Raw genomic sequence first — 25,111 nt, 5'->3', positions numbered from 1 at the left:
CCAGCCAGCCGACAGCCCAGGCCTTCCGCGCCCGGGCTCCGAGACGGGTACATATGCAGGCTGGCTGCTGCGTGTGCTGTCGGGACGGTCGCCGTAGGACACACCCGCCCGCTGCCGAGAATCTGCCCGTGACACCGCCGCCGCCGAATGCAACCCTTCCGAGACGGGCCTTGGCCCGGCACCCGTCCGTCGTCCCGCGACCACAGGTTGTGGCAGGCAGGCAGGTAATCTGGGCCAGGATAGGCGATGGTCCCCCTATCATCGACCGACCTTGGGAGGCTGTGGCGAGTGAATGGCATGTGTTTGAGGGAAAAGGGCCGATCATTTATGACAAGGAGAGGTGGGACCAGGTTATAAAAGTTGTCGCGACCGGACCATGGAGGAAAAGGATTTTCTCATGTGCCAATGGCTGTTCACTGGCTGGGTTTCTCTATCTACATAGTATGTAGGATTTGGTCTAGACGTTGAGATGGCACGGGAAGGAATCATCGTCCGGGGTGGGAGGGAAGAATTTAGGAACCGTGCAGTAGGCTGCTCGGCCTGCAGGCCGGGGGAGACAGTCCAGTATGGTGGGGGCGGAAGAGTCGAGGTGAGATGAACCACTTTTGGCCCGTATCCCTGCAAGGCACCGTCCTCGAGGGGCAAGAAGGGCAAGGGCAAGAAGGTGTGTGCAGTGATCAATATTCTAGATTTGTCTCCAAGGTCGCCTTGCTTGCTGAGGAGCGGAATTTGGTACCGTGCTTCTTGGAGTGGGGGAAGTGAGACCTTGTGGGAGGTACATGTATGTGTACTTGGACACTTGATGCACGTCTACTGCTGCTCGTACGGGTTCCTTTTTCTTGCCGGGTGGGCCCTCCTCCAAAGCCGTCCGACACATGGCTAGCTACATCAGATGTGATGACGAAATCAAACAAAGTGAGAGACGGAGAAAAAAAAGAAACCCGCGGGGACCGTTGAGCATTCTTCAAGGTTGGCCCCAGCAGTGCGTGTCGAGAACAGATTGCACGTGGACGAGGTCTGTTCGTACTGGAGCCATGGCTTATTCGGGAGGCGACTTGGATCACAGGCTACCTGGCAACTGGCAGATCGGCGGTCTTGGGCGTGCCCCAATTCTGCCTGGGCTGGCTGGCTGACAGCCCTCCCAAGAGGGAGCTTGTTGCCGCTTTTGGAGAGCTCCCGGGAGCCAAAAGGCTGGGCGGGCAACTGGTCCATGAGATAGACACCTGCTGTAGTGTAAAGTAGTATGCTTTCCCGCTGCGGGACCGCCTGGGCAGCTACACCTAGCTTGTCACCATCCCGAGCAGGGTTCCATCCGCTGGTCGAACCGTCAGGCGCGATACTGTAGTACATCGACCGTTCCACCCAGATCCCAATCCCTAAGAGCCTCGGCCGCATGTCATGCGAGTGCTCTTTTGCCTTTCTTGTGACAGTCAATCCGGACCCTTGCACCCCTCCTCCCCGGATCCTGTTTGAATCAGTTGACTGAAAAGGACTGTCGCTCTCCCTTCTCCCTCGCGTTGGATCCCACTTGCAATTCCATCACAGCTCTCTTTCGTGTGTCTTTGTTGCACCCACCGGTCCGTCCGTCCCAATACTGAAACGCTCCCTCCTTCAGGATAGACGTCTTTGTTTAGAAACGAGAAAGCCATCTTGCGGCGGCCACTCACCACCACCACCGCCACCATCACCGCCGACATCATAGAAACTCCTCAACATCGTCTTATACCGCCTGTCTTTAGAAATTAGACCAACCTCAAACCGACCATAATGGCTGCCCCAGCAAACAAAACACTCCGGGACCTAAACGGCACCTGGGTCATGGTAAGTGCCAAGTATCGTGGGGGTTTAAGTCAACATGGATGGACCCGGGGTTGGGTTCAAGCCACAAGCCAACCTTAAAACCACGGCCTCGTTTCCCCCAACACCCTTCGGCCTCCTCCTCAACCCGGAAGCTAACCCCCACCCACCAGAACAAGTCCCTGTCCGACTCGGCCGACCCAGCCCTGGCGCTGCAGGGCGTAGGCTGGCTGACGCGCAAGGCCATCGGCCTGGCGACGGTGACGCTGCACGTCAAGGAGTACGTCGACGACGACGGCAAGACGCACGTGGACATCCAGCAGACCGCGACGGGCGGCGTCAAGGGCACGGCCGAGAACCGCACCCTCGACGACACCTTCCGCGAGCACAGCGACTGGCTGTTCGGCAACGTCAAGGGCCGCACCGGCTGGGTCGCCTCCAAGGACGGCATCACCGACCAGTTCCTGCTCAAGGGCTGGGAGGCCTCGCAGGCCGAGTTCGTCGTGGGCTACGTCGAGAGCCTCGACCGCGGCTGGACGGCCACCCAGGTCTGGGGGTTCCAGGAGGTCAACGGCGAGCGGAGGTATGCGCGCAACATTGTTGTTGCCAAGGGCAGCGAGAGGGTCGAAATGAGGCTCGTCTACGACTTTTACTCCGAGGAGGCCTAGGTGGTGAGCTCGGTGGTTGGGGATAGAGTACACGGGCTGGCGTCTTCTCCCTGGATGAGATTGCGGAATTGCGAGGCTCGATGAGGCTGGGCTTGTGTAGTTGCTACCGAGAGACGGGGGCATTGGGAGATCTGACTTTGGGTCGAGGACGGCGTATACCTTTCTGAATACTTGCTACTGGATCAACGCTACTGATCTGTCTATGCGGTGAATGCATCCGAGATCACCTTATTGAAGCCCGGCGCCCTGCATCGAGATGGTGATACAACCAAGCATTGTGGCATACGGTCGGCGCTGCATTATTAGTACATTCTCCCGGACGGATTGCTCAGGCCGGAACAAGTGCTGGGCGTGAATTTCACATCACCAGGAATCAACACGGGGATCTACCAGGGCTTGTTACTGATCTTGGTACGACGCACTCTGATTTCTGACACAAGAAAGCAAGAGCAGGATGAATTGACCTGTGGAATTGGTAATCTGCCAGGGTAGCTCTCATACATCCTATCTTGGCCCCATCTCCAGTCCCAGTCCCAGTCCCAGTTCCAGTTCCGATTCCTGTTCCTGTTGAAGGGACGCCGCCTGTGAATAGTCCAGTTCTAAGAAAAGATACCCATTGCCACGAAACGCCCATAGATGAATATGCATTCGCCCCGTTGTCGTTCTTGTTGTCGTTGAGACTCGACCTTCTCTCATTTCTATTAGGGTATCCTTTCTTTTGCGCCACTTCCCTTTTGTTTCCTCCCTAGTCAGTGTGTCACATACATGGCCCGGGTGGGAAAACCCGACAGCCCTGCCAGTCCCAGAACTATGCTAAATCATTTTTTTGCGCCCGCCCATGGTGGTCGCCCAAGCTGGTAGCTGGCGCTTGCCTCGGTCGGAGGCGACATCAAGACAGGCCCCCTACGCCGGCCTCCTCTTGACAAACTCCTCCAGGTCACTCCTGGTGGCGACGCCCAGCACGAAGCGCCTGTTGTCGTCGGTGATGACGGCAAACTCCTGCTTCTGGCCCTCGGTCTGGGCGCCCTCGAAGAAGGCCTCGAGCTCCTCGAGCGGCGTGTCCATGGTGATGACGCTGTACTTGCGGCCGCGGCGCTGGAACCGCGTCATGGCGGCGCTGATGGGGTCCTCGGCCTTGACCTTGCCGCCGTCCAGCTGGGCCTGCAGGTTCGGGATGGAGACGTAGCCCAGCAGGCTGCGGGTCTGGCTGTCCACGATGGTCAGGTGCGTGTAGTCGCGCTCAAAGGCGGCCTCGAGGGCGAGGGAGATGGGGTCCGAGGGCGTCAGCGAGAGGGCTGCGGGGGGTTGGAGGTCCTCGACTGCGGCCTGGGTGGGCAAGTTTGTCAGTCCATCCTCAGGCTATTCGTTTTGTGTCGTTGGGATTTTTTTTTGGTCGGGGGATGGACGTCTTCGGTCTCTCATGACTTACCCCGCGGTATCGGTTTGCCCACTTGGAGACGTATGGGCCTGCGTTCGCCTGCGTGTTGTTGGTGGTAGGAGGTGCCATGATGCCTGTTGCCATGGTTGATTATTTGGTTTTTGGTTGTCGTGGTGGGATCAGGAGAGGGTGCAGATATGGTTAAAAAGTTGTTTCGTGAGGTCCAAATGCAGGTAAGCAAGTGTCTCGGCTTGCGATGGGATGAGTCGGCGTTGTCTGGGTCTGCAATGGGCCTAGATTTCTTGTCCCTAGCACTGTTGGCGCGGCGCTTGGCACCACCCTGACGTCCGTTAATGGCGGGGTGTGGGGCCGCGACCTCCGTGTACAACAGTACTTCACATCGCCGTATGCGGGTCCGTCTTAGACATTTGACGGATGGTTCCGTTTCAAAAGCTACCATTCTGAAAGATGATCTAGGTCCTCCTAATTGTTCCGCCAAAAATGTCTTTGCCTGTGAACAATCAACCATCAGTGGGATTTCGGCGCCGTTTGGGCTGATCACCGTCCACTGTCGACCTGGTCGTAGAATGCAAGCATCTCCATCGCGGCCAAACGGAATTACCAAGGTGATGAACTTCATTCAGCATGCAATCGCAGCCGGCCAGTGACAACGAAATTAACATAGGCCTGAAAAGGTCAATTGGATGTGTCGCTAGTGCTAACACCGTGAATCCCCTCTCGTGCGAGTGTCTGGCTAATTGTTTGTTATGTACGCTGGGACCATCCTGAGCTTAGAGCATGCCGACGTCATTGGAGATGTGGTGGGTGTGGGTAACAGATGCGTGCAAGGGCGGCAGCGCAGCAGGAGCGAGCCTGTTTCTCCAGCCGCTGCTGTCTTGTCTGACAGCGCCGGTTGCTGTATCTGGAGCCAATGGTTGGCACCCTTCAATAAATGTCCAGCTGTTTCTCGTATCACTCACGCCGTCTCCAAAAACCTCCAACCTCCCTTCTCTCTAGAGCCACCGGAGCGTTCATCTGCTCGACTTCTCGAGCCAGCCCTTCAAATAACCCTATTTGAGACATCTCTCTCAGGATCTTGTACAGAACCGGGAAGACTGTAAAGGGCGTGTGTCCGTCTTGGTGCTTCAAAGTACGTCTGTCACTCTGATCGCTCACTTGTAAATTCCGGGTTCCCGATAACTCCGGCCAGGGGATTGTCTCCCGCACCTAAGCACGTGTGCTTCAATTGTCATTTGTCTCAGTCACTCGTAATCCTGTTACTCTTTATTCTTTATCACGCATCAAGTGACTAATCGTCTTCCAGGTCTGGAATGAGGCTCAACCTCGCTCAACAAGATGTCTCATCTGTATCCTCGCTATGACACTCTTCAGAAGACCTTCCCTCGCCAGCCTCAGGATGGCCTGAAGGCGCCGGCGAGCAAGGCAACTCCTTATCAAGCCCGTATGGACTTGTATTCCGCCTACTCGACCATCGAGGACAAGGCCAAGAAGCTCAGCGCCGAAGCTACCGCCGAGTTCAACAAGGCCAGCTCTGCCGCCCAGGCCAAGGCCGGCAAGATCGAGCTGTACTCCGGGAAGTACTACGCCGCTTGCACCTTTGGAGGATTGATGGCTTGTGGACTTACTCACACTGCCGTGACTCCTTTGGATGTTGTCAAGACTCGGCGACAGGTATGCATTATAGATATGAACCTTGATTACTCTTCTAACGGTGAGCAGGTGGACTCCAAGCTCTACACTGGGAATTTCCAGGCCTGGGGCAAGATCTACCGAACTGAAGGCGTCCGTGGAATCTTCACGGGTTGGTCCCCAACCTTCTTCGGCTACTCGGCCCAAGGCGCCTTCAAATATGGATGGTAAGTGTTCAGCACATGCCGTACAAAGCCATCGAAACACCGAGTCTAACTCTTGTGACAGGTACGAATATTTCAAAAAGACGTGTAAGCACAAGTTTTCTTTTTCTTTTACGGTCATCTCATAGGACATATTCCCAAGGCATACTTGTTGGGGAAATCATCGTGGCTGTCTGTCATATTTGACAAGGCTGCACATCTTGCTCCGTAGCAGGTGACTAACGTGAACTAGACGCTGACATCGCCGGCCCGGAGAACGCGTACAAGTACAAGACTTCCCTGTATTTGGCTGCTTCTGCTTCGGCTGAGTTTTTGGCGGATTTAGCACTCTGCCCATTCGAATGTTCGTATAAATCTCCCCTACTACCCTTCCTTATTTTTCTGTCCTCTCGACTCTTCGGGGGTGCATCACTTGAGATCCCGTAACCTTGTACTAACATACACTAGCTGTCAAGGTCCGCATGCAAGCAACGATTCCGCCGCCTTACACTGGTACCTTCGATGGCATTAGCAAGATCACTGCGAAGGAAGGCTGGGGTGGGCTGTACAAAGGCCTCTACCCGCTCTGGGCCCGGCAGATCCCTTACACGATGATGAAGTTCGCCTCGTTCGAGACCATTGTTGAAATGATCTATGCCCGTCTTCCCGGATCCAAGAACGATTACAGCAAGGCTGCGCAGACCGGTGTGTCCTTCACTGGTGGTTATCTGGCCGGGATTCTCTGCGCCGTAGTCTCTCACCCGGCAGATGTCATGGTTTCCAAACTCAATGCTTACCGCGAGCCTGGGGAGGCTTTCGGAACCGTCGTGTCGAGGATCTACAAGGACATTGGTTTCAGGGGACTGTGGAATGGTCTACCGATGCGAATTGTCATGATCGGAACCTTGACTGGTCTTCAGTGGATGATCTATGTGGGTTTCTCCCTCTTTTTTGATTTTTTTGACTCCACGATGCAGGGTGAGGATCACTGACGACGCGACTGCAGGACTATTTTAAGATCTTCATGGGCTTGCCCACGACCGGTGGAGCGCCGCCGCCGGAGGAGAAGAAGTAAGTACGCTCACAAGCCGAAGTAGATGTGAATACTCCAGGAACGTGTCGGGCAAATCACGAAGTGCTGGGAGCCAGGGAGCCAGGGAGCCAGTCCAGATTCCAGGCTTCTGTACGACGAGCTGCTTATTGACGAAATTTGGGCCTATACTTCTTTTCAACATGGGTATTGAGAACAAACGGAGGTATATATTTGGAATCGTATAAGTCATTGGTGCTGCAGAGCCACGGTTTGACCCATACCTCGGTGGGATTAAAGTCTATCTGCCAAGGGAGCAGCAGCCACAGCTCCAGGGCTCCTGCACCCAATTGCAGTGTGATAAGTGGGGGCAGTCTAGGGATGACATCGGAGGCCCGTGCGTAAGCTCTGCTTGTATCCCTGTCGCATCTTTTCTGCCCGGCTGCTGGGAACTTTCGTATTCCCTAACTCCAACAACATTGACGCTTTCCTTCGCGCCCAATCTGGGGACTCTCTTCGACGTGTCGTGCCCAACTCTCAGGACACTGATTCGCAGCAAAATGACAGAGCAATCGGTCGCGGAGGTTTTCACCTTCCCGACAGATCCAGCCGAGTTCGAGAATGACGACCGCATCTCGTTCTCCAAGCTAGACAACAAGTTCATCGCTGTTCAGGAATCCGACGGCACCGAGTTCGAGTTTGATCACCAGCTGAAGCGCTGGATCCCGGTCGCAGACGAGGATGAGGAAGCATTCATACAACAGCATCAAGACGCCTATGGCAATGCACAAGAATCAGGTGCAGACAGCAGTGCCCAGCCTAGCAACGGCAAAAAGCGGAAGCAAGACCAAGTCGAGGTAAGCTGCGCACGCTGGTCCGTCCAAGGTGGTCGGGACCCTCCTTGAACACTACCTCGATTGAGCCAAGTCGCCTTGAAAATCCCACCGAATTATGCATTGGAGAAGAAACGTGCAGCAGGGACCAGAAAGCAACAGTACCATGCCGAGTTCAACTGCTTATGGGAAAACAAATCTGGTGACAAACTGACACGCACCCCGCGCTACTCCAGGACCAGGACAATCATGGCTCCTCCTCTGCCTCCAACAAACAACGCAAAAACAAGAAACAAAATACTCAAAAACAGCCGCCCCAGAACAGGGCCATCTACGTCACCGGCCTGCCCCTCGACGTGACGGTCGATGAGGTCGCCGAGGTGTTTGGCCGCAAGTGCGGCGTCATCGCCGAGGAGATCGACAGCGGGCGGCCGCGAATCAAGCTATACTCGGATGCCGAGGGCAACTTCAAGGGGGACGCACTCATCGTCTTCTTCAAGCCGCCGAGCGTCGAGATGGCCATCATGCTGCTGGACGACTCGCACTTCCGCTATAGCGACACCGGCCTGGGTTCGGGCAAGATGCGGGTGCAGGCCGCCGAGTCTAGCTACAAGAAGACGCAGTACACAGCAGAAGGTGAGGCGGGCGGCGAGGCCAAAGACGGTGGTGCTGCTGGGTCGTCAAGACAGCAGCAGAACAACGGCGGCAAGGGCGGGGGCGGCAAGGACCGGGAGAAGGTGATCAAGAAGACGCAGAAGCTCGACGCCAAGCTGGCCGACTGGTCCGACGACGAGGCTGCCTACGTGCCGCCCGAGCAGCGAACGGGCAAGAAGGACAAGATGGTCATCCTCAAACACATGTTCACGCTGCAGGAGCTCGAGGACGACCCGGCGGCGCTGTTGGAGATCAAGGAGGACATCCGCGAGGAGTGCGAGAAGCTGGGCGAGGTGACCAACGTGGTGCTGTACGACCTCGAGGAAGACGGCGTCGTGAGCGTCAAGTACAAGAAGCCAGAGTCAGCCGCCGCGTGCGTGGAGCTGATGGATGGCCGGGCCTTTGGTGGCCAGCGGGTCGAGGCCTACATCCCAAGTGGGCGACTAAAGTTCCAGAGGTCCAAGGACAACAATGACGACGCTGGCGAGGATGACTAAGGGAGTCCGAAGGGTGAGGTGAGTTAGTAATGGTGAGGAGAAACTCCTAGTCCTTTTACGGCGTACATCGGAAGACCTATGGCGCAAGGACGGCTTGACACAGCTCATGAGGGACACTTGCGTCTTAAACGGTTTTGCTGCTATATAGTCGATATAGGTACCAATCTGCGACAATAGAACAGAATTCCCGCTGAAAAGCAAAACACCATGACACCAACTCCCAGCCATGATGGGCCGATCCGGTTCCCGAACGCCGTGTTCGCAATTTGGTGCTCCGTTTTCAGTTGTCCACATAAGCAAAATTTATGCGCGCAAAAATGTTGTGGATGAACGCCCAAGAATCCAGATCATCCCTGGAGTGTTAGGGATCAACACGTGGAGGATGTGAAGACTCACAGTCCGGACGATGAGATAAAAAACCACGCGACACGCGGTTTGAAACCGGTCGGGCCGCGGAAGGACGAGCGTGGTGTTTGTTTGCTCTGGAAGAGGCAGGCAGGAACAGGTGACTGTCGCCGTGCGTCAGTGATTGCCCAGCGCAAGCGATGGAGCTGGGAGGCTTCTTTCTTGATTCTTGATTCCTTTCTCGATTCCGATCTCAGTGCTGTTCTCCCTGTGCGTCTCTCTACTCATTTACAGCTTGTCCAAGCCGAATTCCCTCATAGGTTTGGGGCTCGGCACTACTGTTCCAGCAGAGATTCCAGGTCAACACGCTCCTCGACCGTGTACCAGATGGCCGACTCGATGATTTTCAGCACCACCCGCAGGTCGGTGTCGTCTTTGAAGTCGGTGGTCAGCATGTTCGGTTTCAACTCAAAACTTCAGTGGGATTGTGGTTCAGGGAGAGCCACAAGGAAAGGAGCATTACTAACCCCGTGGAGCATAAACTAGGACAAAAGTCTCAGGCAACGGGCTCCTCGGCATCATCCAGGCCTTGGCGGCGCTGACGGCCTCCCTGTTGTCCCCCTTCCCCCAGGCCATCGGGTGTCGCTGGCCCCACCCCTTGGCGAGGACCTCAGCGATGTCGTCCGGGTGCAGGTTCATGTGCATGCTCCGGTCCGAGTTGTGGAGGTGGCAGACCTCGCCGTTGCCGCAGACGTTGACCGGGTGGCGGGAGAAGAGGGCAAAGCCGTGCTTCTCGATGCACGAGGTCGCGATGCCGAACCTCGCGGCCTGCGCGGCGGACAGCCTGCTCATGACCCTCTTGAGCGCGGCGAAGGCGGCGCTGGACCCGTGCTGGTCCAGCTGCCGCTGCGGGGCGAGCCCGGCCACCGTGGGCCGGGGCCCGGGCCGGTAGGGCAGGTTCTGCGAGGCCAGGACCCCGGCGGCCGGGCGGGAGACGGCGGCCGGCGAGGGGGCGCTGAAGGGGTCCCGGAGGATGAAGAGGCGGAACCAGGCCAGCCGCGCGTAGCCCGACAGGGTCGGCGGGGTGCCGCCCGGCCCCAGGCGGAGGAAGTTCTGGTAGTCGTTCCAGACGAGCAGGAGGATGGGCACGGCGAGGATGAGGGACTCGAGCAGGAACTGGGGCACAAAGTGCATGCCCATGATGAGGAACAGCGAGCCGGCGAGGAGGGCGTTGGCGTCCAGGGTCATTGAGAAGGGGTCCTGCCTGATGACCATGTTCAATGCCTGGCCGGGGGCGTTGTCGGCTGCCGAGCCTAGGATGAGGCTTTTCCTCTCTGCACGAGGGCTGTCCACCATGTTGGCTGGGACATCGGCTGCAGTATCGCCTCGTGAAAATTGCTCCGTCTGGGCAGTCGCCAGCAAGGACATGGCAAGCTTCGGTGGCGGCCTTGAGAGGCACGGGAGGGACTGAGTTGTACTATTTGGGTTTGTGCCGACTTGGTTGGAACGTGGGGGTCCAAAGACCAAGGCCCAAGGGCGAGGAAGCAGAGAAACAGGGGGACAGTCTAATAACTGGTTGTCAAGTAAAGCTTGACAGTATCATGAGAGCACACACACGGGGATGGAGGGTCAGTCCAGCACGCACGGCGCTCCTATGAACAATTGATGAGGAGGATGTGATAACTGTGGGACAGGGCGAATGCAAATGTAGGGTAGTTTGGGTATGTGGTCACAAGGACGTCAGTTTGAGGCCGGGGGCGATCGTGTCTCAAGCGAGGAGAGCGAGATACGGCTGGACGGCCGTCTAAGATGCCTTTCGGGTAGGAAGGAGTGTCTTCGAGCTCACCGTTGACTCGGGCAACACGGATACAGGAAAACAAAGTCCCGGGCGTGTCTGGAGGCGGGAGTGCATGCGTGATCTAGCGATAAGCTCGAGAAACTCAAGTCAGATGGGGATGTTCGTTGTCAAAGCGGGCACGGCCGCACCAACTGGTTTTAATACTTATGCAAAACCCACGAGACTCTGCCCGCCTGGTGCGGCTGTCGGTATGGAAGGGCGGCCGGATGAGCTGGCATGCAGGCAAGACGAGGTTCGAAGAACATTGAAGTCAGCAAACACCAACTATCCGCTCTATAGATGGTTACATTATGTATGCTGTACACGCTGTATACGCTGTATTCGCCCTTTCTTTATTCCTGAGACCAGCCTCTTTATACAAAATCCGCGTAACAGTGATTCCACTGATTAGATTCATTGTGAAGCCGAAGCTGATGTCTTGCGGCCCACGCTGAGACCGCAAACTCAGGCGGGAACGAACCATGCAGTCACGCTCACAACGATACATCCATTTGTGGCCCTGGGTGTGACCTGGCGGGACGCTGTCGGCCGCAATGAGTATGGGCAGTGATAGACAGAGGGCACTACAGCCAGTAGCATAACGGGCCAAGTGCTCCGGTACAAGGGGTCGCAGATCTGGGGCAGACATGGCAGGTTGGGGTAGGTGGGCAAGTGGGCACGGAGGCCGGGCGGGTATCGAGCCCCGCCTGGTGATGCTCGAGGTGAAGGACGACAAGCGGCTTGGGTCAGTCTAGGTATGGAAGGCCGCCAATTGGATGCGGTGCCGCTTGACAAAGGCCTGACGGTGATGGTGAGCACGAGACCGAGAGGCCACGAGACCATACCAACATACCTAGGTACAGATGCGAGCAGGCTGGTCGAGAGAAGCCCGCGGAAACGAAGCTGTTGCAATGTGCCCGCTGTCTGGCCCCTGGCCTGCCTGCATCGGAGAAGGCAATGCTGGTACTTCTGCTAACAAGACTTCCTTCTGTTGACTGCCGTGTACTGTATTGTATGTATGTATGGCGGCGGAGCCAGGGGTGGATACAGAGGGGAAGCCAGAGGGCTATGGGGTAAAGCTGTGCGGGATGACGTCGATGCTGCTGGCTGCTGGGCCTCCCAAGCCTCCGTCTGGGTTCCACCCAGATCTCGGAGCCAACCTGTGGCGCACGAGCAGGCCGGCGTCTGGAGAAGCAGAGTGCAGCTATGCGGTATGCAGTCTGTGGGCGGGGAGGCCGGCGGCCGTTTTACATTTGGGATGAGTGGTTCGTCGTGGCTCACCACTGCTGTGATTGATGCTGGATTCTAGCAGGATCAACAGCCAGGATTGGTAGGCAGTCAGCCTGCAACATGTGACAGAACCCCAAAGCCGGGTGCTCTCCTCGTATCCACAGCAACGCCGTCGGAGGATCCTGTGCAGTGGCTGGTGACACTCGGACGGCGTACTGCAGCTCTCAAACTGTGTATTCGCCGTCCGTCCAAGTCGGGAGCAGAGGACAGAGCTGGTGCACTAGTGATACTGCCGTACATAATGGCATTTCATATTTCATCGAGGTGTGTGCGCACTGCGCATATGGGAACTCAAAATATTCAGCTAAGGCTGGGCTGGTCGGTTTTGGGTTTCATCGCGCAGGGAAAAGCGAGCATATTGCCGACGCCCCTTGCCCAGGCGGGAGAGGCGACTGACTGCTGGATGCTTGTCAGCTTGTCGGACGAAAAAACAATCCAGATGGAACTCGTGGGTTACTGGCAGTTGGTGGCTTTTAGGTTAATTGCTTGTCGATCGTCCGGAAAAGGAGAGCACAAGGTCGAGCGAGACGCGACGATACAAGGGCTGTATCAATGCCGCTGGCTACTTGCGACGGGACGAAAATAGAAACCATGAGCTTTTGTGATCTCGTCACAGTCTGGGAGCCCTGGCGTGGCAGCGTGCGAGTGTGCGTAGGCAGGGCGACCGGATATTAATTGCCTTCCCAGCCCTGGTGGCCCCCCTATCTGTTGTGTAGTGTAGTACCTGCAGGCCTGCAGCCTGCAGCTCCGAGGTTAAGGGTGTGATCACAGAGGAAAGTCAGTGTGGTATGAGCCCCTATAAAGTAACCTTCTTACCAAGCCCCCCATATATACAACTATTCCTCTTCAAGTATTAACCTAAAAGTCACTTATTAGGGGCCAAGGCCGTCACTACCTTCCTCATTAAATAGTTTAATTAGGTAAGGAGAAGTTCATATTATTACTATTATAGCTATAAGTTGTCATTTTTAATTATAGGTAAGTTGACTATATTATTACCAACTAAAAGTATATACCCTCTAATTACTATAATAACCCCTAAATCCCCTATTAGTTAAGTTACCTATAATATTAAGGATAGTATTCCCTTACTAAATATACTTATATGAACTCTCTCTAATAATAAGGACCCCTTCAACCCTATTAAACCTATTAGTTAAGTTTATTATTAATTAAAATTAATACTAACTATATTTTTAATTAAGGTAGGTTTATAAAAGTAAAAAATTATATTATTAATTATAAGAGGGTTTATAAATAAGTAATAATATACTTTAAGCCTATATATAATATTAATTTTAGTAACCTAAAAGGTACTATTTAAACTTATATAATTATAAATAAAGTAATTTATAAAGTTATTAAAAATTATAAGTTTAAAAACTTTTAAATTTAATAAATTAATTATAATAAAGATTTATATAAAAGAAGCTTATTAATGCTTTATTAAAGGAGTAATCTTTTAATTATAAATAGTTAAACTATTTAAAATAAAATATAATATTAAAAAAGTAATATAAATAATTTATAATGTTTTAATATACTTTAATATATTATATAATAAAAAATTAATAAAGTTAAAAGCTTAAAGGAAAACTTTATATTAATAATTAACTATTAGTTAAATATAAGTTAGTTTTTAAGTATAAAACTTAGGGATAAAATAGTTTATAAAAATGTTTTTTAAAGAAAAGTTATATTAAATAAAGAAATTAATACTTTATTATAAAAAGAAGTTTCTTTTAATAATTATATTATAGCTAATAAAAAGGAGGAATCTAGTAGTAGGCTAACTTATAGGTATTATTATATTTAATTAAAAAATTTTAATAATTTAAATTAAGCCTTAAAGGCTAATAGTATATTATTATTTTCTATTAAGACTTTAATTTTTCTTCTAACTATTTAGCAAGTTTAAAAGACTATTAATAATACCTTAAATAGTAATATACTAACTATAGCCATTTAATTAAATAAACTTATAGAAACTAATATAATTATAGCTACCTTTAAAAACCTATAAACCTATTATAAAATAAAAGATAATTAGCTAAGCCTTTATAGTAATAAAATAGTAATTACTTATTTATTTAAGTTTATAATAAACTCCTTAATTACTATAATATAAAATAGTATAAAGGAAGTAGTTAAAAATAATCTAATAATAACTTAAATTTAAAAGTTAATAATAATTAAAAAGTAAATAGTATTAATTAAATTAAAAGGTTAATAAACTATAAATATATCTAATAATATAATAATAGTTAAAAGCTTTTAACTACTTTAAAAGCTATATTAAATATTTTTATTTAACTTTTATAAATTATATTCTATTAAGATTCTAAAATATATATTTTATAGTTTATTTTTACTTTATATAATCTATTAATAATTAAATTTTATTTTCTTTTATATTAAAATATATTAAAGTATTATTTAAAATATAATAGATTTTAATATTTTTAGCTATAACTAGTAAAGTACCTAATTCTTCTAGTAAATTTAAGTTTTAAATATTAAAACTCCTATATCTCTCTAACTAATTAATAAAACTAAAATTTAAGTTAATATATATAAATAAAAAAATTTAATTAATAGGTTTAAAACTTTTTTAATATTAAAATACCTTATTTTAGCTAAAAAGTATTAAGTTTTAATACTTTTTATAAAAGGGTACTTAAAGGTTAAACTTTAAATACCTAACTAATAACCCTCTAATACTTAACTAGTAAACTATTAAAGTTTCCTACTAAAAACTATTATTTTTTCTTAATTAATACTACTATAACACCTTTTATAATAATCTAACTATATCTCTATAATAATTACTTTCCTTAATACCTTAGATTTTATTTAATAAATTATCTACTTTACTCTATAATAATAAACTTATAAAATAGCCTACTAAAAGCTCTCTTTAGCACCCTTTAAAACCTTATTCTCCTCCATCTACCTAAAGCTAATTAAAAAGTTTTATAATACTATATAAGTGTAAATAAACCTAATCTACACCTTAATATTATATTTAAGTATAAAGACCTAAATAATTTTTCATTTCTTCTTTAATAGCCTAAATACCTATTCTATTATAATATAAAAGTAAGTATAATAAAGATTATATAACTCCTTTATATTATATAGCTTTTACTTTCCCTCCTTTTAGTCTTAAAGGTAGTACTATATTAATATAAATAACACTAAAATACCCTTTTAAAGCTTAAATCCTATATCTACTAGATAAAATCTACTTAAAAGAACCTTAAAGCCCTTCTTTATAGCTACATTAAGAAGCATACAATCACTTATTAAGCCCTCACTACTAACTAATATATACATAAATAATTTATTACTTTTTACTATAGTAAAAACATTCTATAATACTATTCCTTTTCAATCCCTCTACCTAGTTTACTTACTTATAGAAATATAAACTATAATATATATACTATTAATTATACTAATACACCTATTAAAGTATATATTCTTCTTTTAAAGCTTATACTACTTATTAAGCCACTTTATTAGCTTAAAATATATAACCTTCTTATATAAAATACGGAAATACCCTAAATAGTTCCTTATAATCTTACTAATAATTAACTAATATAGGAGGAACTAATAAATATAATTCTATTATACTTTATTATATATATATACCTAAAAAAATACTATTAACTATAATATTACTATTAATTACCTTATATTACTAAGGGTTATATACTCTTTTAGTTAGGTAAAAAAGCTTTTAAAGGTTAGCTTTAATATTTAAAATATATTATAAAAGTATATCTCACTCCTATATAGGAGGGTATTTACTAACTTATTTATAGCCTCTAGCTTAACCCTATTATCCTTATTATTAATATTAATAATAATAAAAATAAATAATAAAATTTAAGCCTTATATTAATTATTAAAGCTAAAAGTATTAATTATTAAAGTAATAGCTATTAGAAAGTATATTTATTAAATTTAATTATTAAATATTATAATTATAGGGGCTATACTAATAAAGGTTAGTATATTATACTAACTTTATAAAGTTAGTTTATAAACTAATAAAAACACTAATTTAATAGTAAAATATATATAGATCTTTTTCTAAAATAGTTATAGCCTATAGTAGGGTAAGAAGTATATACTAAGGCTTAGTATAAACTAGTATAAGTAGAAAATTCTACTTATAAATAAAATCTACTACTAAATTAGGAATAGGGGCCTTACTAAGACTATATCCTTATTGAAATATAACCCGTTTAATTACTACACTACACTGACTTTCCTCTGTGATTATACCCTAAAGGTCGAGTGGGCACCTACACAGACTAGTGGGCGGTACTGCTGCTGGCGTGTTTGTCCTTGGTCTCAGGGCCGACGAGTCTCAGGAGGGCCCCCGGTTTTTCCATCAAACCAGTTTCGCTAGAGACTGGAGAGATAGGTACGCGTCCCGTCTCCTAGTCATTACAAAAAGAGGAGCCTGTCTATCCAGCCCAGCACACCTGGCAGCACAGCCAGACAGTCACACTGTAGTGACGGCTGCATTACACAACACAGTACCGTGTGTGCACTTGATTGCCACCTGCGCAGTCTGTAATAGACCGAGTCATGGACGCTGTCGGTACTTGTTTGCGCAACAAAGTCGCTGCAACTCGCTGCAACTCAAAGCATCTACACCATCTCGAGAAAAGGAGAACCGTCTCCTATATTCCGTATTCTAGACCATAGCTCAGGTCCAGTCCAGCAATCTTGGATTGTCATCGGCAAAATGCGGTCGCTCCCGATGGCGTTAGCGCCTGGATGAGCTTGCTTCAAAGGGTGGCGGGATGTGCCTCTCATAGGATGAGAGCGTTCCGTTGCTCAGCAACTTTTCTCGCACACCAGGTCGCTGCAGCCAGGCTGCATATCCATGTAACCCACAGGTACTGCCCCCCTTGCGGCGCTTGCCATCGCCCGCAGCGCAACCCGCATGACGGCCGTCTCCAGCGTCCCTGCCAAATTTCGAGAGAAATCAATCAATCGAATGTCTCTAGCCCTGGTCCCAGCCCCCCAGGAACCCAAGTACCCACCCAATCTGGGCCCACTTGCTGGGTACCGTGCGGCCCAGCGCCCTTTTCTTGTCTTTGTCCATGGCTGTGATGTACACTACACTACTACATGTGCTCTTTCCTCGGCCAGGGACGACTACGACTAGCGGACCGGTACTAGCGAGGTACATCCAAGCTAAACCTTGGCCCTTCCATCCCAACCCCCCTCTCCCACTTTCTACAACAATCACGCTCCTGCATGTTTTGTGCTGCCTCTCTTGGAATTGGATCTTCTTAATTCTACAACCGACATCCATCTTTGTCTCCTCAGCCTCTGAGCACAGGCGCCACCCCAGCGGCCACTCCTCGGCCTAGACAGACGGGTACACACACGAGTGATATTCCCAGACTCCCAGATCCCCTTCTCGACTGAATATCTTCAGCCAGGAATCCCTACAACACTCCATCCCGTCCTGACCGTTCAATCTACTCCTGACGTCTCTGTCAACCTTCTTGTCCATCTCTTCCTACCCATCCACCGGCACACAACAGCCCCCAACCCCCGCGACTTTGACCCTGTTCCCCACTGTCGGCGCCCCAGTTATCATCACCTGGAAGCTTGACCGAAACCCCCCCCCCCGAACCTTGCAGGTTCAGTCTGGTGGTTGTTGCTCGGCACAAAACCTTATTGCGACTCTCCGGTGAAGACACGCAGCAACTCTCCTGTCTACCTCTCTGGTCAGCGCCACATGTCTGATCTGCCTCCCCGACCGCGACCCTCTTAACTTCCCGTCTGCCGCCTCTGGCACGGCCACCAAATTACCTCGATACGTCATGGGGTTCAATAACCCCCTCCGCTCGCGGCACGGCCATGGGCCCCAGCTACCCGTCTACGAGAAGGTCGCAAAGGATCAACTGTCCTCTCAGGAAGAGTATGACTCCGACATCACAGACGACGAGCGCGAGGACGACTCCTCCGCCGCATCATCCCCCAGCCGAGACTCGAGACGGACAACGTCCTCCATGTCCTCAAAAACGAAGATGCTCAAGCGGAAGCTCAGCATCAACTCGACACTCGCACCCCCCACAACTGCAGCCGCCATGCTGAGCCCTATAAATTCGAGGCGGACCACATTCACCCTCTCTCGCACTGGTAAGGGCTGGAAGTTCTACCGACTCCCACACAAGATCACACGCATGCTCTGCCTCGGCCTCTTGGTAGGCATGATATTGTTCATTTCCGCCTTGTACCACGCCGGCGTTTCGGAGAACCGGAGGGTGATGAAGGGTGAATTCCCGCCGCGCCCGCCAGCTCCAAACACATGGGAGTCATTTAGTTTTCTCACACGCTACTACGGAGGCGTTAGGACCCTGGTCCCCTTCAAGGACAACATACCTCAGTATCCGCGGCTTGTCGACGAGCTCCCCTTCAACGGTACCGAAGGCGATGGGCCGGCGTTCTTCACCGGTGCGAAGGATCCTGTCGATAGCAGCGCCCTCCCTCCGAGCAAGGCATTTGCTTCCGAGTACAAGAATTCGGTCTTTGCCAAGGGCGACAAGGTAACCGAGTGCTTCTTGGACAGTGAGCGGAAGATCAAAGTTCCTCACATCCGATATTATGATGGGCGCCCTGCTGGATTCCCTCAGAATGTCCTTGGCTCGTATGAACTCCTGGATCTTCCCGAAGATATCTGCTTCGACCGTCATGGCAGGCTCAGCCCATATGGATTTGGGTACTCGGTCCGCGCAGGTGGTTTGGGTATTGGTGAGCACGGAGACAAGGACGGCTCGCAGCTTGTCTGGAAGGACAGTCAGAAAATCGACTGGCGCAACACCGACTGGGCTGATGTGCAGCGTCAGTGCTACCAGTCCAACGAAGAGCGCTTTAAGCCTCTCGCCCGCAGGCACCACCCGCCTCGCGGGTTCTACATCAACGAGAAATTCGCCAACGAGACCCTTTTCAGGAGAGACGACCCCGTCTCCAAAATCGGAGAGGCACCTGACCCCCAGAAAGAAACGAATAAAGACAAGACTGTCGACGCGACCATTGACAAAACAATTCAGAAGCCCGAGCACGGTGATTTGCCCCGGACGGCCGTCGTCATTCGCTGTTGGGATGAATACCCGTGGAGGGAGGAGGATGTCCTTTACTTGAGGACCATCATCACTGAGCTGTCGCTTGCGTCCGGCGGCCGTTATGACGTCCATCTCCTTGTTCAGGTTAAGAACGACGCAGCACACCCCATTTGGGCTGATGACGAAGTGTATGAGCAGAGGATTAAGGATACTGTCCCAGAAGAGCTGCGGAACATGGTTACCCTCTGGACCGAGACGCAGATGCTTTCTTTGTACCAAGGCATCCACGACCTGTGGACTCGGGGAGAGGGCTTGCCCGTTCATGGAGTGTACCGCGGACTGCAAATGGCCATGCAATACTTTGCATACAACCACCCAGAGTATGAATATTTCTGGCAGTGGGAGATGGACATCAGGTACACCGGCCACTACCTCGACCTGTTCACCAAGATGGAGCAGTGGGCCGTGCAGCAGCCGAGAAAAGGCCTGTGGGATCGCAACGGTCGCTTTTACCTGCCAGCGGAGCACGGGAGTTGGGAGGACTTCAAACAGATGGCGCGTGTGCAGTCAGAGATGGGAACCCCGGGTGTCGACGACATATGGAAGGGCCTCGGCAACAAGCAGCCAAAACCACTGGAGTATACTCGCGGAGAGAAGGTCATCTGGGGCCCAGTCCGTCCTGTCGACGAGAAGGATTGGTTCGAGCCCGAAAAGGATCCAGTCCCGCCACCGTATGAGCATGACAAGTATCAGTGGGGCGTTGGTGAAGAACCCGACCTGATCACCCTGAACCCCATGTTCGATCCGGAGGGCACGACTTGGCTGTTGGCTGACGATATCACCGGCTACAACGAGTCTGAGGGCATCGGCAAACCTCCCCGTCGCGCCCAGATCATCACGGCCTCGAGAATGTCCCGGCGGATGCTCCTGACCATGCACCGCGAGACGGCGTTCAAGAAGCACCACGCCTTTCCCGAGATGTGGCCCGCAACGGTAGCCCTGCAGCATGGGTACAAGGCAGTCTACGTCCCTCACCCGTTATACGTCGATCGCGAGTGGCCCACCCAGTACATGGCTGGAGTCTTCAATGCCGGTAAGAATGGCGCTGCGGGCGGTTCGAGAACATCGGTATTTGGTCAGAGGGAACATAACCTCCAGGGCCTGTCGTGGTTTTATAATTCGGGCTTTGCGCCGAACCTATATCGCCGCTGGCTGGGACTAAAGGTCAACAACGACGGCGGCGAGGAGTTCGAGCAAGTGAGAGATATGAGCAAGGACGAAAGCACTGTCGGCCAGATGCGCGGCGGCGAGGGGCGGATGTGTCTACCGCCCATGTTACTGCATCCAATCAAAGGGGTTGACCTGCCAGTCGAACAGGATCCGATTGGAGAAGAAGTCGTCGAGTCAGACCCGGCGGCATGAGTGGGAGAGATGAAGTCGAGCGAATTGTATAGCGGCGGAAGGATCGTTGCGCTTACACGAGAGGGTTATATCACATGGGCGACCGGCCGAATGAGGCGGGCAGCCGGAAAGGCACTACAGGAGTTCTTGGCGTCAGATTTTCGGGGGACACGGGTCAAATCACAAGAGGCCTATTCGGCTTATGGGCGGCGGGCGCAAAGGCCCTGGGAAGCGTATCATGTCTGGATCAGGAGGAACATGGTGTCTGTCTCCGCCCTTCGAGGTTGGGCTTTGGGCGTTCGGCCATCCAGCTGTGCTTGGATTCTGCCTGTCTGTCGAAGTTTTGGGGGGAGTTGGATCTTTTTTCCATTTTGTTTGTGTCCCTGGGCGCCTCTCCTTTTTCGCCCAATTCATTTACAGAGATGCGATCCACATCATTCATCACAGGCCTCGCGCGGGTGGTACAATCCGAGGCAGCACTGGGTTAGAAAAGCATACATGTACATATTCTGCTTTTGATAGAACGCACTACGGTGCCCTAATGATGAGTGATGAATGACCTGGACAACACCGATGCTCGCTTCTCGGACCTCGTTGACTTCGGTGATGTGCTTTTTGAAGACAAAGCCTTTGATAGTTGGAAAGCCTATTACCCCCCACCCACCCCCAAGTGTTTGAGTCCCCCGTCCCAGGCGCGCTCACAGCGTTATCTGCATCCTCGCCTCTAGGCCCGCCGTGATCTACATTCTTATTGACGCCGGGCGTGAAAGATCTGCCGGCGCGATCCACGGGCTTTGCTGTGTTGGAGAATATTTGCCTCAGTTGCTCGTCCACAACGAGGGTCGAAGGGACGCCGGAGGTAAAGCAACATGAATAGTCTAGTGGGGGCTTCTTTGGTATGAAATGTTCGCATGCTTTTCTCGTGTAGAACGGCAGTGATCATGACCAAGATCTGATTGATTTGTTGTGTGGCATGAAAAACACGATGAGACGGTCCAGTCGCTATGGTTGCTTGGGCGGATAGGTAGGTAGCCTTCTGAACTGGCTGTGTCTGGTTTGTCGTTGTTAGTCAATACACGTGTGCATTCGTGCGTCTGTGTATATTCAGTCAGGTAGGGACTCGCGGCCGTCTGCTTATACCCAACTGGGTTGGCTGCACTTATCGTCCTCGAATGTTTGCTGCCGGTGGTGTGAACACACAATTATTCCGGCGCAATTCTGGTCGTGGGCAGGCCCTAATGTCCACTTTCAGCCCCCTTTATTTGTTCTCTACTTCACTTTTGGATCTGTAATCCCTTTTGCTGTCAATTGTGTAAAGATGCTACGCTTGTCGTTGTGCTTTTGGAACTGAACGTGGCTTATTTCGTTGATTCCCATGGATCGTCGAGGACTTATTTGCGGTGCTCCACAGTAATAATCCTTAGCCGATAGAGGATGTGATATAAGCTTGTCGACTGAGCCTCCAGATATGCCGTAATTGCGTGCACACCCGGGGTACAAAATGCCTGGATATGGCGATAATTAATATCAAGAGTATTACTGAAACACATCAGTCATACTGCTCGGCAGAGTCACCCCTCAGGTTTTGCCATATATCTTGCATTCGTACAGTAGCATACATGACAGCCATCCGTCATGTTCACTTTCTTTGCCCGTTTCCCGATACGCCTAAAATTGCACAACGCGCTGGACTTTGCATGCTCCTCGTCTTGGGTATTGAGAACAGAGCCCGCTCGTATTAATCAAGTATCCGTTGTGTTGTTGGGGTGCAACAACATCTACACGACCCGCTTGACCTCGAAGAACCTCCTCAGCCACCAGACCTGGAAGACAGATTCGCCAATGACGACACCGATGATGAAGACGTTCCACCACTTGACCCGGCTGTTTGTGCTCTCGGCGGTGTTTCGGTGGGTGCGCTCGCGGACGACAATGTACGACTGCTCGTCCTTGACCTGGGCCAGGACCTCGGAGAGTTTGCGGACTGGTGGACCATGTTAGTACGCAAGTAAAAGCAGGTTGGGACAAGCAAGGAGGAGGAGACGAGGGGGGAGGCGTATACCTTCAGCCTCGAGAGGATCTGATGGTGTGTCGGATTCGGAAACGTAGACAACGCCGTGGACGTTGAACGAGACCTCCTTGCTGGACGAGCCCCAGTGCTCGTTTCCAAAGCAGTAGAGATATTTGCCGTCGTGCTTGGCCTCGAAGGAGTGGTCGCCATTGGAGGTGGCCTTCTCGAAAACCTCGTACTGTCCGACTGGGGTTGTGATCTAATCGAGGGAGCCAGGTGTCAGCAATTGGAACAATGCATCACTCTGTTCATATGTTCATACCCAAAAGTCGATCTCCAGATTTCCTGCGCCGCCAAACTCCCTGTCTCCCACCTGGAAGGACACGGTCATCTTGTCATCCTTGTGGAGGACCTCGTGGAAGCATTCCCGGCCGTGGGCTGGCAGCTGGATGTTGTGTGCGACTGCGGAAGTGAAGAGCCCAGCTGCCAGCAGCAGCGACGACGCCGAGGGGAACTGCATCTTGGGGGGCGATGTGGTGGGGGGGGGGGTAGTGTTTGTGGTGGTTATCTGTCGTCGTTGCGCGCGCGCGGAGCCTCCAGCACAACGGGACAAGCTGGCGATTATTCACAAGCTTGGAGCTTTCGCAGCTGGCTACAACTCGGCAGGCCCCAGCGGCCTTGACAGGGAGCGGATCGCGTGTCTGCTCCGCCGATTGGACGGATTTGTGTGTGTGGAGTACACGTGTAGTGTAGGATACGGGGGCTGGGCTGGGTGCTACCCGTGTATAGTGTTGCGGAACGTGGGCTGGGGAGGTACCCGGGACTACTGGGCTTCAGGTACCTGTCTGTGACGGGCGGACCTGATGGGTAAGACAGGAGAAGTCGAGCAGGCTGGCAGGCTGGTAGGATTGAGAAGCACGGGCCCACCTGCCCAGGTAAGCCTGGTCTGGCTCCGGTCTGGCAGTCTGGGCTATCTGGATGGGCAGGAGGAGCCCCCAACCCGGGTTAGTAGCTCGGCTAACCGTCAGGCCCGGTAAAGGCTAACCTATAGGGCATTATAAGGGTAGCTGCAACCAATTAAAGGGCTTAAAAATTTAAGCTTATTTAATATCACACTAATTAAATAAACAAGTAACTTAAAGGAAACTTAATATATATATTAGCTTTATATAATATATAATAAGAATATAATAAGGAAATAGCGCTATTCTTTTATATATACTTTTATATATAATTTTTAAACTAGTTTTAAACTTTTTTTAGTTTGGTTTTATATACTACTTATAGCCCAATTATATAAGCATAATAATATATTTAAAATTAACTACTAGTAAAGCTAATTTAAATTTAATAATAAATAAAGGTAATTTTAATAAAATATTAGGCCTAATACCTATAAGCTTAGAATTTCCTTTACTAATTATATTTTATTTATTTATTTTATAAAATAATAACTATAATTAACTTATAAGCAATATTATTATTAACTAGTATATATATATTATAATTAACTAGTTTTATATTTATTTTAAACTTATAAAATAGTTTTATTATTTTAAATTAAAAATAGCATTAAAAATAATAATAGTATAATTATATTTAATAATAATATTTATTATTTTATAAAGGCCTTAAAGCTATTTATATTAAAGATTATATATATAAAAACTGCCCTTTATTTTAAGATATTAGAATAAAAATATATATTAATTGCAAATATTATAGGAAAAATGTATTATAAATTTAATATATAATATAATAAGTATAGCTTAAACTATAAACTAGTATAAAACTAGCTATATACTTATATTTATTTAAATTATATTTAATATATATTTTAATAATAGCTATCAACTTACTATTATATATTTATTTTTAAATAATACTTAGTATATTAAATATTATTATAAATATAATAATATTAAAATATACTTTTATATTTTAAATAATATTTTAAATATAAATTTAAATTTTATTAAAATAATAAATATACTATTTTAATTAGTAGCTTTTAAAATATAAAATATAAAGGATAGCCATTTTATTTTAGTGCCTATACTATAAATTTATATATATTTTAATAAACTAATTTCTAATTAATATATAGATAATATAATATAATTATATAAAAGTTTTAAGAAAAAGGTTTTATTAATATAAATTATAGCCTAGCTATATTATTTATAAGGGCATTACTTTTATTTAAAATATAAAAACCTATATAAATTGCTTTTAAAGCAATTTAAGTTTATAAATAAAAAAATACTTTATTTAATATAAATACTTTATAATAAATAAGAAAAAGCCTATTATAATTTCTATTATATTCTACCATTTTTATATAATGCTATTAATAATTTATAAATTGCTTTTAGCAACCTTATATATAATATATTATAGAATAATAGTAGCATTTA

The 25,111-nt window shown here is 48.6% G+C and overlaps 7 protein-coding genes across 7 annotated transcripts; 4 read left to right on the top strand and 3 right to left on the bottom strand.

The window, feature by feature from the left end:
- Window positions 1-1,291: 1,291 nt before the first annotated feature.
- On the top strand, window positions 1,292-2,848 carry KVR01_005711 (uncharacterized protein). The gene is made up of 2 exons (XM_044782551.1): window positions 1,292-1,821; window positions 1,971-2,848. The coding sequence occupies exons 1-2, from the start codon at window positions 1,768-1,770 to the stop codon at window positions 2,463-2,465; spliced, it is 549 nt and encodes a 182-aa protein (XP_044646156.1). The 5' UTR covers window positions 1,292-1,767; the 3' UTR covers window positions 2,466-2,848.
- Window positions 2,849-3,368: 520 nt separating this feature from the next.
- Window positions 3,369-3,987, bottom strand: KVR01_005595 (uncharacterized protein; the record flags this gene model as incomplete). The annotated part of the gene is made up of 2 exons (XM_044791077.1): window positions 3,369-3,791; window positions 3,895-3,987. The coding sequence occupies 2 exons, from the start codon at window positions 3,985-3,987 to the stop codon at window positions 3,369-3,371; spliced, it is 516 nt and encodes a 171-aa protein (XP_044646040.1).
- Window positions 3,988-4,780: 793 nt separating this feature from the next.
- KVR01_005207 (uncharacterized protein) lies at window positions 4,781-7,174 on the top strand. Its single transcript, XM_044781329.1, has 7 exons — window positions 4,781-5,111; window positions 5,168-5,535; window positions 5,584-5,720; window positions 5,782-5,804; window positions 5,950-6,060; window positions 6,165-6,628; window positions 6,703-7,174. Exons 2-7 carry the CDS (start codon window positions 5,200-5,202, stop codon window positions 6,769-6,771), a joined length of 1,140 nt encoding a protein of 379 aa, XP_044645652.1. The 5' UTR covers window positions 4,781-5,111; window positions 5,168-5,199; the 3' UTR covers window positions 6,772-7,174.
- Window positions 7,175-7,200: 26 nt separating this feature from the next.
- Window positions 7,201-12,397, bottom strand: KVR01_005632 (uncharacterized protein). Its single transcript, XM_044792408.1, has 3 exons — window positions 11,746-12,397; window positions 9,583-11,691; window positions 7,201-9,488 (listed from the first exon to the last, which is right to left on the bottom strand). Exons 2-3 carry the CDS (start codon window positions 10,481-10,483, stop codon window positions 9,391-9,393), a joined length of 999 nt encoding a protein of 332 aa, XP_044646077.1. The 5' UTR covers window positions 10,484-11,691; window positions 11,746-12,397; the 3' UTR covers window positions 7,201-9,390.
- On the top strand, window positions 7,287-8,710 carry KVR01_005197 (uncharacterized protein; the record flags this gene model as incomplete). Its single annotated transcript, XM_044782024.1, has 2 exons — window positions 7,287-7,583; window positions 7,796-8,710. 2 exons carry the CDS (start codon window positions 7,287-7,289, stop codon window positions 8,708-8,710), a joined length of 1,212 nt encoding a protein of 403 aa, XP_044645642.1.
- A 4,975-nt stretch (window positions 12,398-17,372) lies between the features above and the next one.
- On the top strand, window positions 17,373-21,263 carry KVR01_005543 (uncharacterized protein). Its single transcript, XM_044787383.1, has one exon. It carries the CDS (start codon window positions 18,041-18,043, stop codon window positions 20,702-20,704), a length of 2,664 nt encoding a protein of 887 aa, XP_044645988.1. The 5' UTR covers window positions 17,373-18,040; the 3' UTR covers window positions 20,705-21,263.
- A 744-nt stretch (window positions 21,264-22,007) lies between these two features.
- Window positions 22,008-23,277, bottom strand: KVR01_005310 (uncharacterized protein). The gene is made up of 3 exons (XM_044786178.1): window positions 23,017-23,277; window positions 22,746-22,953; window positions 22,008-22,667 (listed from the first exon to the last, which is right to left on the bottom strand). Exons 1-3 carry the CDS (start codon window positions 23,212-23,214, stop codon window positions 22,462-22,464), a joined length of 612 nt encoding a protein of 203 aa, XP_044645755.1. The 5' UTR covers window positions 23,215-23,277; the 3' UTR covers window positions 22,008-22,461.
- Window positions 23,278-25,111: the final 1,834 nt, after the last annotated feature.

This window comes from Diaporthe batatas (genome assembly GCF_019321695.1).
Source record: "Diaporthe batatas strain CRI 302-4 chromosome Unknown Contig00005, whole genome shotgun sequence".
Lineage (NCBI taxonomy): Eukaryota > Fungi > Ascomycota > Sordariomycetes > Diaporthales > Diaporthaceae > Diaporthe > Diaporthe batatas.
This window is presented reverse-complemented; position numbering and strand designations above follow the sequence as displayed.